At 39.2% G+C, this 13,083-nt stretch overlaps 1 protein-coding gene across 2 annotated transcripts; it reads right to left on the bottom strand.

Annotated features, from left to right (window-relative positions):
* Positions 1–228: 228 nt before the first annotated feature.
* On the bottom strand, positions 229–12,364 carry ZRANB2 (zinc finger RANBP2-type containing 2). 2 transcript variants are annotated; one of them, XM_064454854.1, is made up of 10 exons: positions 12,214–12,364; positions 11,780–11,840; positions 11,541–11,642; positions 10,168–10,250; positions 8,510–8,586; positions 7,809–7,946; positions 6,778–6,950; positions 4,504–4,590; positions 2,585–2,749; positions 229–2,042 (listed from the first exon to the last, which is right to left on the bottom strand). In XM_064454854.1, exons 2-10 carry the CDS (start codon positions 11,830–11,832, stop codon positions 1,979–1,981), a joined length of 942 nt encoding a protein of 313 aa, XP_064310924.1. In that variant the 5' UTR covers positions 11,833–11,840; positions 12,214–12,364; the 3' UTR covers positions 229–1,978. The 2 variants fall into 2 exon arrangements, with proteins under 2 accessions (XP_064310924.1, XP_064310923.1); XM_064454853.1 differs by having other exon boundaries at positions 11,541–11,649; positions 11,788–11,840.
* Between the last annotated feature and the right edge of the window lie 719 nt (positions 12,365–13,083).

Below are 13,083 nucleotides of genomic sequence, written 5' to 3'. Positions count from 1 at the left end.
AATGTAAAATGAGTGTAAAAACTCATTTTAAACAGGCTGCTGTTTAAATAAAAAAATATTTTCAGTACTTAAAGAACTGAAACAATCTGAAAATTTATGATACATGTGGCCAGGTAAGTGCACATACTGCCATTCTTGCCCTGCAGTAACAGAGAACAACAACAACAAAAATAACGTTAGTATAGGTTATAAAGATTTACTTATGTTCCCAAGAGAAAGCACTCGCTGCACAGTTGACTCACAGGCTTTATTTACACTTGTCTACAGAATCATTTTGCCTTACATTTTATCTAAGCCAAATGAAACCATAATTTTCCTTTGTCTGTAGCCTATCATTTGCTAAATTTAAAAACTTTCATGTTAAGTACAGCAACAATTTTAATACAAAGAACAAGAAAAAAACCCCAAAGGCTAACAACATAGCATCTATTTGATCTGATTTTTACAATTTAGTAGTTGGACTCAAAGTTGTCAGAGGCACAGTTACAAAGACTAACCTGCTCTTGTGCAATCTACACACATTTAGCATTGAAATTAGATAGAAAAGAAAGCATTAAAGAAGAAACTGCACAGCATTTTTTTCTGCAAAAAGATTATCAAAATATTTCTACACCAAAAGCATTTTGCTTATTTACCAGTCCAAAAGAAGGGTCTTTAAAAAAAAAAAAGCAGAATGTAGTTTTTAAATTTTGCTCCGTTTGTTTTTGTGCAGTTCATTTTAAAAAAAGCAGTGGTCAAATATGGGTTCGGAAGTTTTATTACTGAAATAAATGCAGATATATCACTCTTTGCTTGCTTAAGAAAGAATAATTTTCCTTCACATACTTACCTTGTGATGGCACTGAAGATACTTAAACCTTAACCAAACGGAGCTCAAGAGACCAAGTTCATATGTGATATTGCTAGTAAAATAGATTTCAATAAAGCATTTTAAGCCATAAATTACATTTAATGGAAAAAGAATGATTGATAAACACATTTAAGATGTCAGAACTTTCTAGTTTATTAACTCTCATTTTTAAAATATAAATAAAATTCAGATACCTTGAAAATTTATAGTCAGCCCAAAATGAATTTTACAGACGGCCTGCAGAAGCTTCACTTGATTCCAAGAAGCTAGTTCCATATTCCTCCATCTCAAGAGCAGTTCCTAAACGACCCTTTTATAAGAAAGGATTGCAGAGTCCAGGGCCCACGCATGTGAGAATACCGTAGCCAGTACCCTCTGCGGAGCGGGCACTTTGCTGACTGCAGCAAACAGTTTCCAGTGATGGGCACTGGCAGCTCTGAGACTTGAGCAATGGAGCGGATAGTGCCCAATGTCTCAAACACCCTCACTTTGAAGGAACGAAGCCTAATTCACTCCTTACGGAATCATATGATGGACTAGGTATTTAATAGCTATTTTGCACTGAGCATAGCTAAAGAGGAAGAGGGGCATTCATCTATACCACAGAAAAAAAACCCCAGAAAATAATTAGACCTAAGTACTCACTACTGTCATCCAATGGGTAACACCAGCCCTATAGCTATGCTAATCCTTTGTGGTCCCATACGAGCTACATCAAACAAGCTCAGGAGTTGGATGCAGAAAGGTCACGGGTTCTTCCTATATTCCAGATAGTTCTTTGTAATTGTCATGTGAAGAGCAGAGTTGTATTAGAACATATCCAACCTGTGCCTGCTCATATACATGAGAGCGCCAGGAATCGAGTAACTGAGTCTTTAAAAATAATAAAAAAAAATCCCCTTACTCAAATAATACAACTTCACACCTCCTCTGGGGAGTTTATGGCTTAAAATGCTACCTCACTTTTTGTTTCATGAATGAACAAAGCTGCAGTTTTCCAGAAAGCAAGGACAGACATGCACCTCTACTAGCAGATTTAGCACTTCTGACCAAGTAAGACACCAACTTCTTAAAAATGTCTCATGCACTGACTGGAAGGTTTTTTTTTTTAATGTGAGCTTTAATACATTATTTCTTTTTAGAACTTGTACGGGAACCAGAATGGGAAGATCCAGATGATGATCTGCGGCGTCTGTAAGATATAAATGGAGAAGCATGCAAAGAAATAAGTTTAAATTAATTTTAGCATCCACTTTGAGTAGTCTGTATCCTATAATAGCTGGAAGCCAAGTATATCTGATAGGGGCCTTATAAGAATATAGAAATATCTTTAAACCACTTTAAGCTCATGAATGTGAATTTAATACTAAAAATGTAAGTTTAATACTGAAAGTAGAATACAATTTCTAAATGCAATATTTACTTATGAAAATATATCAATAATGTATACGTTAACACTTTCACACACTGAAAGAATGGTGACCCAAGTCTTTCTACGGAACATGCTCCTAGCAGGAGGAAGCTTCATTGGGGGTGGGAGGGCGGGGGGTGTGTGTGGAAAGAGGCAATTACAGAGGTTTTAATGGGAAGTAAGAGTAGGGGAAGTGAGAAAACTACTTTTAATATCAGAATAACTGATCAGATTCAATTTTTTCCCAGTGAATCTCAGTCCTTCAGAAAAAAAAAAAATCACACATTTAAATACACCCATTCTTATTCTACATAAACCCAAACCTTTCGGGTGACCGTGATCTCGATCGTCTTTTTTTGCGATCACCAGATGAAGAAGATCTAGAACGACTTCGCTTCTTGGTCCTCTCAGGGGAAGATGATGAACGAGAGCTTGAGTAAGATCTTTTTCTTGGGGTGGAAGACCCCCTGTAGGACCTGGAGCTGGATCTTTATTGATTAAGAAATAAATCAGATTTAATTCTGGTATAATATAGAAAGAACAAAGAAAGAACAAAAAGAGACATTTTTCATGAATACTTGCTACTCTATTACATCAGTGTTTTAACAAATAAATTTGTGGATGCTTTAATACTTACTCCTCAGTTATCTGCCAATAAAGACTTCTAGCGCTGTGGTCGTTTCCTTAATAAATATTGCTAAATAGTGTTTCTTGATACATGGACCATCAATGGTTTGGAAACCTCTTTCCAGCATTCACCAGAATGACGCATTTGGACAAAGAAGCGATGGGAGACTGGGACAGGAAGTAGCCTACATAAGGACCTTCCTCAGTAGTTAAATTCACAAAGCAAAATGGCTTGAAAACCAGATGCAATGCTGATTTAACAATGTTTCACTTCATATCATTAATATTTCACACTGGAAATTCATGAAGTAACATTCATCTTACTAGAATAGTAAAAATCCTCAGAAGGTATATTTACAAATCTCAAAATAAATTTGGGTAGAGAGTATGACCTTCTGCAACCAAAATATTTAAAAAACCTCTTAGTATAGTCATTTTGGTGTATTTTTTTTTTAAAAAAGAACCAGTTCCACTTACAAGCACTCAAAAATCACTTTGGTTATCTAAAAAAAACAAGAAAAAACCCACTTGTGGAAAAAGTAATAGAGGTAGGAAGTCCTAAACTGTAATTCCAAAATTACATAAAAAAACCCGCTAACAGTATTTTTTTTTCAGTAAGGTGGATAAAACACTAAAAAAACCCAACACAGTATATATTGTTGGTAAAATATTTTCAGGGTTCTCACTGTAAATAATAAAGCAGTCCTATTTCACACAAGCTAATACACTGAGGACACTTGGTGGATGCCACACGGCACAAGCAAATAACCCAGCTCAGCTGACGAGTCACTGCAGTACCTAGCAGGGGCACAGGCACCCTTTTTCTCTTCCTAAAGGCACAGATTCCATCTTGCGCTGACCCTCATGTGATAATCCATAGCATGTTTCGGCCACCAAGGGCGGTGGCACCATTTGCGATTGGTCTTCCCAACTCAAACTTCCTTATTTACAGTTTTAAGATTCTCTGCATGCATGGAGATGGGACAGTTCTTCATTCCATCGCAAAAGGAAAGTCCTGCCAACAGGACACCTGTGCCAGGACACCTCAAGGAACTTTTATCTTTGGTAACTCTTCCCAGCAGAGTTCAGTAACTGCTATACAGAAAACATCAGCTAGCTCAAACTCCTGTCAGCTTCTTGCATGATTTACTAGCAACATTTTTATACATTCCCCCCCACATTTATAAAGATAATGGCAGCACTATCTAGTGGAAGTGAGATACGTTAAATAAGTTATCACTAAACACAAAACCAGAGGTATAGCGTATTTTCTAATCTTCTTCCACAACAATTAGCCGAAGTGGAAACAGTAAAACCAGCAAAAATTACTGAAGCAAGTAAACATGCATTCAAATTCTTCTTCCTTCAAACTGAAGATCTGTGGCGTCCACTTGTCTAGCTTACATCAGACTTAAACTCTTCAACCAAAACCTCGCATTCTCAAGAAATACATCTGTAGTGGTAACAACCTCGTGCCGAGACCCCAGGAATTCTGACTTCCATGATAAAAATGAGTTAATGTTTTTGACCGGCATAATTTTACGATGAAATCAACAAGTGGGTGGTTCTTCTGCCCTTTTTTCTCTCTGCAAGGAGAGAGTGCTACCTCATTCACCTTGATTTCGACCCACGAGATCTAGAGTGTTCTCTGGAACTGGAACGAGATCTTGATCTGGAACTGGAAGAACTTCTTGAATGGGACCTGAAACAACATGGAAGATTTTCTTCCAGTGTCTGACTTGTATTTAGCAGAATAACTGCTACTGTTAGCAGTAGAAACAATGGTGCATCAACACAATTTGGCCTACAGTCACTAAAGAAGTGACAATTTCCTCCTACTCCCCCAGTATCACCATAGCACATTTTAAAACAGAAAATTTAACATAGTAAGATGGTGCATTAAAATCTATAAAGTCAGCTTTTCATTATATTTCCTAAAACAAAGCACAAAAATTAAACAGGGATGCAGTTATTTGGCAAAATGAAACAACTGCATATCTCAACTATTTAATGAAATCGGTGCCTTGACTTTTAATTTGTGCCTTAACTTGAAAACCATCAGTTTCTTTGAAAAGTTGAGTAGGTAAGAGTGTTGGGACTAGCTAGCTCAAATTTTGCCCAAGCCAGTTCTCAGAAGCATTTTGTAAGCAGTTTCAAGTTTTTGTGAAGATTTTCCACTGCATCAAAAATTTAGTAGTAGTTCATTCCTGGCTAAAAACGGATATATCTAACACTACTTGTAACTAGCCAAAATTATTTTCAAATTTTTCACGATGATGGATTTTCTTTAAAGCACAAACCACAAAAGATATGTAAAAATGGTAGCAGACTTGCAGTAACCGCTGTAAAAAGAAAGCATTGCAATCAAATTCTAATAATCTTTTCAGGAAAAATATATTATACATGCTGTCAATCTCAAAGTTTATATTGTTACCATGTCTTTTTCATTTTACTGTGCAAAATAAAGGCAGTATGAAAACATGCTAACTAGAAAATATATTTAAATCTTTTTAAAAAACACAAACAAGTATCCACAAATAGTATTTCCAATTAATTATCTGTAGCTAGCAGCAAAAAAGTTCAACGAAGCTGAAAGATCCCTAGCAAATTTCAGTTACAAGCTCCTTTTTAATTCACTGTTAACATCTCTGAGTTCACAAAGTTGTGGCCCGATGAAGTTCTACTGTCTTTTTTGACCTCCCTATCCCTAAATCTAAGAAATGCACTCAAATGCAGCCCATACTGGCTGCATACTATCCTCACACAGGAAATACAGCCACTTCCTGAAAGACCTTGCTCCTCACCTCACTTCATATACAAAAATTGCTGACAGCTGGTCAGCTTAGTCACTATTGTTCACTTAGTGCTCCTCCTCGGAACCAAGCAGCAAACACACATCTCAAGACGGCATTTGAAGGAGTGGGGAGGCTGACAATAGATTTTTCATAGAAGAGGCAGCATGAATAAAAGCATGACAGCAATGGCGAGAAAGACAAAACAGAGTGTCTGACATCTGGTTAGCATGAGAGTCCAAAGAATTTGGGCAGTGATCACAGCAGTGAGAGCAGAAAGGTGCAGTTACAAAGCTAGGAAGATGAGAAGAAACTTGAACTTCATGTACATGAACTTTATGTATAACCCCTATGAGCCAGTATTGATTTGAGGTCTCAAACCTATCAGTATTATCCTTGTATTACTTGTGATGCAGCTAAAAAGCTACAACATGATTTACATGTTATTACAAAACGTTTATTGAATTGTTCCTATATTACTGAATCTAAATAATAATGTGAGATCTTTAATCTACCCAGTAGATTTTTTTTGTGGCCCCATGATCAATATAAACCTTTAAAGTTACTCTGACAACATTGCCACTGTACTTAAAGCTTTGTTGCTCTGCATTATACTAAATTCAAGTTTCTTGTCTTTATTCCCAGGATATTTTCCATTCTGTCCTTTCACTGAATCTGTCTGGACTGCATCATCACTGCCCTCTTCTGCCACCTCCTCCCACTTTAACAATACCACCCTTCCGCTTCTCCGTTCAACAGCTCGCCTCAACATTGCTTAAAAATGTTCACCCACTGAATCACATATGGCCAATGAGCCTAAAAATAAAACTGAAAATAAGTTTTATTTTTAAAATTTTAAGGATTCAATTGAAATATCAAGTTAAATTGACTAAAACCAAGCAACAACACATATGAAGCCTCCCTACTGAGGACCCACAGAAGGTCAGAACAGAACATTATCTACCCGTGTAAATTCTGCACATAAAATTGTTAACATTATTATACTAAAACTGTAAGGCAATCAAGGAAAAAAAGTAAATAAAGAAGTTAGATACTGACATTTTGCCTGGCGTTACCCTTGACCTGTACCCGTTTACCTGGACCTAGACCTTGAGCTTGAATGAGAGGATGAGCGCGATGAAGACCGTGAGTGGGAAGATCGAGACTTAGAACGACTGCGCCTATTGGATTTCTTTTTCTTATTAGTGTCTTCTTCTTCACTGGCATCAAGATTATATTTTGAAAGGTCAGCATCATCTTCATCCTCATCCTGAAAAAATGCAGATATACAAACAATACTTAAGAAATATTTTGATTGTTTTCTTCAGTTAATTTTTTTACTTATTCTATGATTTTGTGGTTTTTTCAACCTTTGAAAATATTGTTATTGCATTTAATGAGATCCAAAAATGTTAAAGAGCAAAGAGTGACTGAAAATTTGTGTTTCAAAGCAAACTATTAAAAAGCTGCAAAAAACCCACCCACAGTTCTGTTTTCTGTTATCTAATGAAGTTAAAAATACAGACATTCATTTTTACCAGTTGGTTTAAATGAGCGCCTGGAGGGATTTTCACACTCAAAATCTATAACCATAGCATAATTCTGCAGAGACATTTTTAATATGCAGAATTTGGTGACTGCTGTGTTAAAAATAAGCATATAAGCATGTCTCTGCAGGACTGTTGTCCAAAGATGTAGACAATCCAGTATGTGACGATCATGTATTTCAGGAAAGATGAAAAAAACTCTATATGTTTTATTCCATTTTATAAAAAAGAAATCTGACGTGGTTTTAAAAGGCTAAAAGTAAAATTCAAGAACATTCCCTTTATATGGTAACTATACATAAAGGTTCCAAATAAAGATCTCAATTTTTGATTCTGATCTCAGATGAGCTTTTAATTCTTTATGCTTTTAAAAATTCTACATCTTTATATGCAGGTATTTAGGACAAAACAGAGCTCATGCATATACTGTACAAAAGCTGTAGGCACCACTATTCTGATAGCTACTCCTCTACATTGCTCTAAAGGCAGCTAAAAATGCAGACCAAACCTTAACTACTACTAAACAGCACTGCAGTAATAATTAAAAAAATAGTTACTAGAAAAAACCCCAAACTTTCTACCTCATCCAATTTATATTTGGAGAGATCTTCATCCTCATCCTCCTCATCTTCCCCTTCAGACTCCTTATCTTCTACTTCCTTCAGGATAGATGCAGGTCCAACCGGCTTCCCTCTATACTTTTTCTTCTTGCGTCCAAACTAAGAAATTTTATTCCATTAGAATACAATTTAATCAAATGTAACTTCCAACTGTATTTTTTGATAAAAATTCTATGAGGAAAAAATATACAGTGATTTCAAGTAAGGTATTGCTCAAAGGGAAGGAGAACTACCAGGAAATATCAGTTAGCAACAAGAAGCTTTCTGAAGAAGCTTGTCTTAGATACAATTAGTACCCACAGACAAGATTACTTGAAATCTGAATTTAACAAGAGTATTTTATATTTGTGTCTATGGGATAAACAATGTTGAACATCTGGCTGAAAACAACATGAATGACCCTGAAGCCAGGTCATCAAGTTGTTTAATGAACTCAGCTTGTACCAGTTTAATTTGAACTCATTCTTAGTCTTTAACCCCCCAAAAGACAGAACAGATGCATTCACTTTCAGTTCAAAACTTTCACCCTTGCGCGTTTGACAAAGAGATGCATCAGGTATTTCTGACTAGCGCTTTTCCCTGTAAGGAAACCAAATGCATGTATCCTAAACACAAACGCACACTACACGTCTCTCCAGAGTAATACATGTACCTAATCTTACCTCATCATACTCCCCGTCTGATTCTTCGCGTTCTATATATTCAACATTCTCTCGTTCATTAAATCCTCCTCCATATCCTTTAAAAAGGGGTAAAACAAGACAATCTCTTGACCTGCACCAAGTTCAGCTACATTAAGCGCAAAGTTTATTGTAACCTTTCACAGAGGTTTTGGAAGCCTTCAGTGGATTTATAATTATATACCATAAGAATGTAATATGGCCTCAAGAGGAACATGAATTGTTCCCACATGTTTATTAAATATAGTTACTCAGAAACCGAATTGAGAAAACAGATTAAGACAAACAAACAATACAGAAGCAATAGCATTTAAAAGAATGGAGAAAAAAATTAAAACAAAAATTTCAGGATTATAGCTATGCTGAGCAACCAGCTTCCCAGAAGGGCTCTGGCGGGGCTGCAGTGCCTGACAATTGCCTTGGTGTGGATAAACACAAGAACAGCTCCAAGGGGCTAGAAAAAAGGCTACGGACCTTGAAGACCAGTATTGCACCTCTGAGAGTAGCCAGTAGCCAACTCGGGAAAGTGGGCAATGAAACATGAGGCGAGGGCAACACTTGCCTACTGCTTTCCCAGCTGCTGGCATTGCTGCAGCCTCTTTGCCACAGCCACGTCCTATGTGCACGCAGCCTCCTTGGTGGTTTCTGGGCATGCCAGTCTCCTCCCATATGCAGTTATTCTGTGACAGAGTCACATATATATCCTCAGGGAGCAACAGGAATAAAAGCATCCTGTAGTTGCACTGAATTATACAACTGCCAAGATTTGCCTTAAGAATCTTTCTATTCCTTCTTATAAGGTGAGTGGAAAACCTCAATGGCTTATTTTAATTTCTAATTTACCAGAAATGTCTGCAACCTGCTACGTGTCCTGCACATGACTGCAAATTTACGCTCAAGGACACTGGAACTTGAAAAATTAATTAAATATTAAAAATAGTTAATTTTAAGAAATATGAAATTCAGTTAAATATTACTCTTTAATATGCTTGCAATATTAAATGAAAATATTAAAAACATTACTTTTCCTTTTGAATAATATGCTCTGTGCTCTTCCCCATGCTTCTTTTTTTGTACCCATTAGTGTTGCACTCTATGCATTGAATTCCCTGCCTGATCTCATTTGCAGTGGTAACAGTATAAATAGTTACAACCACATTGTAAGGATATCCTCTGTTCTAGTTACCACTGGGTTCATTGTTAATGAAGGAGGAACTTCAAATGCATCACAGTGTGACCAAACCTCAAACCTCATTAAGAGGTAACAGTCTGATCTACACAGCCCTTGAACACCGTTCCTGTGACTGCTGAGTCCTCTGTAAGAGGACACTATATACACACTGGACCTTTTGAAGTTTAATAAAATATTGCATTACTCCTTCCAAACGTCTTCACATCAAAATCAAATATAGAGGCAGTTTAAGCTGAACATGTGTTGCTTTTCCAAATGAAACCTTCACAAACATTACACACTACTAGTACTAAAGTCTAAGAACTGACAGATTTATTTACATAGGGAAGATCATTCAACTTTCCTAGTTCTGCTGTGAAAACAATCCCTTTAATTAAATTACATTGTCATGTATGAAAATAAGATTTCTTACAGTAATTTGAGTATTTTAAAGCCATAGACACCTTACCTGTCCTTTCCTCCAATTTAGCATACTTTGGAGTATTACACATATTACATTCTGATCTTCTGGCCCAGTTCACATTACCACATCTTCAGAGGCAAAAAGAGCAAAACAGAAATAAGAAACATTTAATTTCAAATCAAAAAAGCTTACATGTTGAGGCAACACTTAATATAAATGTATCTGCCAAGTTTTCTCAGTGATGCGCAGTCAGTAGTACAACACAATTAACTTTGAGGCCAACAGTCACCAAGGCACAAAGAACCACAAGAGCGTCTATGGGTATTTCATCAGCACGAGGATGAGAGCAAGATGACCATACTGGACAAATCAAGGGGAAAGAAGTAAAATTAACAGGCAGGTGGGCAGACAAGTTAATAGAAGTAAGACTACACAAGAAGCATTAAAATTCCTCACTACTCTCCACTGGTGGCATTCACAGTTCAGAGGAGTTAACAAAGAAGCTACCACTGGAATAATGCTTACGAGTAGTCATCGTCATCCACCGATGCACAGCTACAGCTATACCTTTCTGTGACTGCATTTCTGTCTTACAGCATCCTAAAAGGCCACTCACAGCTCATCTACCTGTAACACTGTCATCAGGATGCTGCTCAGTCCCAAGAGCAGAGAAGGAGGTCCATAAGACACAGACTAGCTAGGAACTTGGAAAGATGACAATCTTGAAGTGTGCCACCAAGGGATTCCCTCAGATACTGGGACCCACAGCACTGCCCAGGAAACCTGCCTGTCTCGTGCTGCAGAAGAGCACAAATGGAAACCCACCAAGCTGAACACAGCAAAGTTCTGACAGAAAAATAGAATAATAAAAAAAAATCCAGGTTTCACTGGTCAGACAGCTTAATCACCAAAAATTGAAATCCTTAAGAGTCCTTCAGAAAATCTGAAAACACCTTTCAAAAATCAAAATACTGTACAAAAGTAGTCCTTTTCTAATGTAGATCTTAATATTCTCAACTGATGGCCTGGAGTAAGATCTAAGAATTTAACTGTGTGCTAAACTTTACTCATTAAATACTTTGTGAATGTTAACAATAAAATATCATACTGCAACAAAGGTGTCACTTCCATTTATGCATTTCTTCTGAGCCTGAGAAGTGCCTTGGCTTATCTGAAAAAAAGATGAACCTTTCCACTCTTGATTTTCTACTCTTTTTTCCAGTCATGTTAATTAAGTAACTGCTGTCCAGCAACAAAAATGCTATCCATGCTGTAAAACACTACTAGTGGAGTAGCTGCGAATTTTGATCACTGTTTTTTCGTCAGTACAAGTGAATTTATACAGACAAAATTAAGTATCATATTGTAGATGTGTTGTGTGACTAAGAGAACGCTCTGCATTTTTTAAAAGGGCGTACGTTTTACACTGCCAGTCGTTAGCACTGAAGAGGCCACGACTCTTTTCAGCAAGGGTCTTTCCTATTTCAGTCCCTCCAGCTTTCATCATTTTGGCTTCTGTCGTTTTTTCTGGAAAAGAAAAAGAAAAAACCCAAAACCAGTTCTCTAATATCATACTTTATTATTCGTTAAAAAGATTTAGTATTCTTTTCTTTTAAACAGGCAGAAATAGACGAGGAAAAAAGAAATATCACCTAAGACACTCACCTCTTCCACATCTGTTACAGCTAGTTCTTCTAGCAAAGTTAACATTCCCACACCTGAAAATAAAAACAAAAAGAGACCGAAGACGCTAGTTAACGTTGGGAAACGCAGACATACGAGACTTAAAGACAAACGCCTTTATACTGGAAGCTGAATTCGTTCCAAACTAAAGCACTAAGTTTCTCGGGCCGTGGCCGACCCTGAGTGGGACGGGGGAAGGCTGGTGCCGGACCCGCTGCACGACGGGGGCCGGGAGCTGTGGAGCCCTGCAGGGAAGCTCGCCCCGGCCCGGCGGGAGGGCAGCCGCCCCCCGACACCCGGCGGCCGCGGCTGCCCCGGGCCGGCCGGACCCTGTGCTGCCCCGCAGGACTGTCCCGTGCCGTGCCGCAGCCCGGACCCGCGGGCGGGCGGGCGGCCGCCCCCGCTCACTTCTTGTCGGGGCAGATCCAGTCCCCGTCGCTCACGCGGAAATTCTTCGTCGACATCTTGGGCCCCGCCGAGCCGAGCCGAGCGCCCAGCGCCGCCGACGCCGAAGAGGACCGGGGCCCTGCGCCGGGCGGGCTGACCGCCGCGCCTGCGCCCTGCTACTGCAGCGAGCGGCGCCGCCGCCGGGCGGTGTTTTGGTCAGGCAGCAGCACGGCCGCCTCAGCCCAGCCGCAGGAAGAGAGCGCGAAAGAAGCGCGCCCCCTGGCGGGCCGGAGGGCCGTGCGCGGCGGCGCGGGGCGCATGCGCAGTGCGCCCCGGCACTGGCGGCGGCCGCCATGGGAGGGCGGTGTGCCGGAGGGGGTCGGGGCTGACCTGTGGCTGGGAGCCCTGCGGGGCATCCTTCCTCAGCCCTGGGAGCGTGAAAATCGTTCCTGTATTAGCTCAGAGATTCATGGCAGCTTATTTTCTTACAGCTGTCGCTGTGAATCTGTCACCCCAAAGTCCCAGGGTCAGAACTGCCCGGGCTCCTCGTGAGGAAAGCCTGCTGCGAATTCCTCCATGTACATCTGCACTTAAGTAAAATAAACAGAGAAACCATCAGCTGCTGATACAAAAGAAATTAAATAAGTCCTCACTTTCACAGACGAGAGAGCGTGCAAGGTTCAATGGCCCTAATGAACCCCCCCAAGAACATACAGAGGATTTTAAATATGAATACGACAGCATTGGTAAAACTGTTTAGACTGTTCAAGTAAATCCATTATTTAACAACATACTTTTAAAAATTATGATTAAAACCCCATTCGGTGGTTAGCTGGCAGGTTCGTTCTGGACGCCGGCCTCCGTGTGCCGTGTGTGGCCGGGGTGCCCGTG

This window comes from Phalacrocorax carbo, chromosome 6 (assembly GCF_963921805.1).
Source record: "Phalacrocorax carbo chromosome 6, bPhaCar2.1, whole genome shotgun sequence".
Taxonomy (NCBI): domain Eukaryota; kingdom Metazoa; phylum Chordata; class Aves; order Suliformes; family Phalacrocoracidae; genus Phalacrocorax; species Phalacrocorax carbo.
This window is presented reverse-complemented; position numbering and strand designations above follow the sequence as displayed.

Coding starts and splice junctions, on each gene's coding strand:
- ZRANB2 (XM_064454853.1), bottom strand. CDS start 12,269: ATGTCGACGAAGAATTTCCGCGTGAGCGACGGGGACTGGATCTGCCCC. Junction 7,947..8,509: donor CAGACGGGGAGTATGATGAG/GTAAGATTAGGT, acceptor AAAATTTCTTAG/TTTGGACGCAAGAAGAAAAA. Junction 2,750..4,503: donor TCTCGTGGGTCGAAATCAAG/GTGAATGAGGTA, acceptor TAATCAATAAAG/ATCCAGCTCCAGGTCCTACA.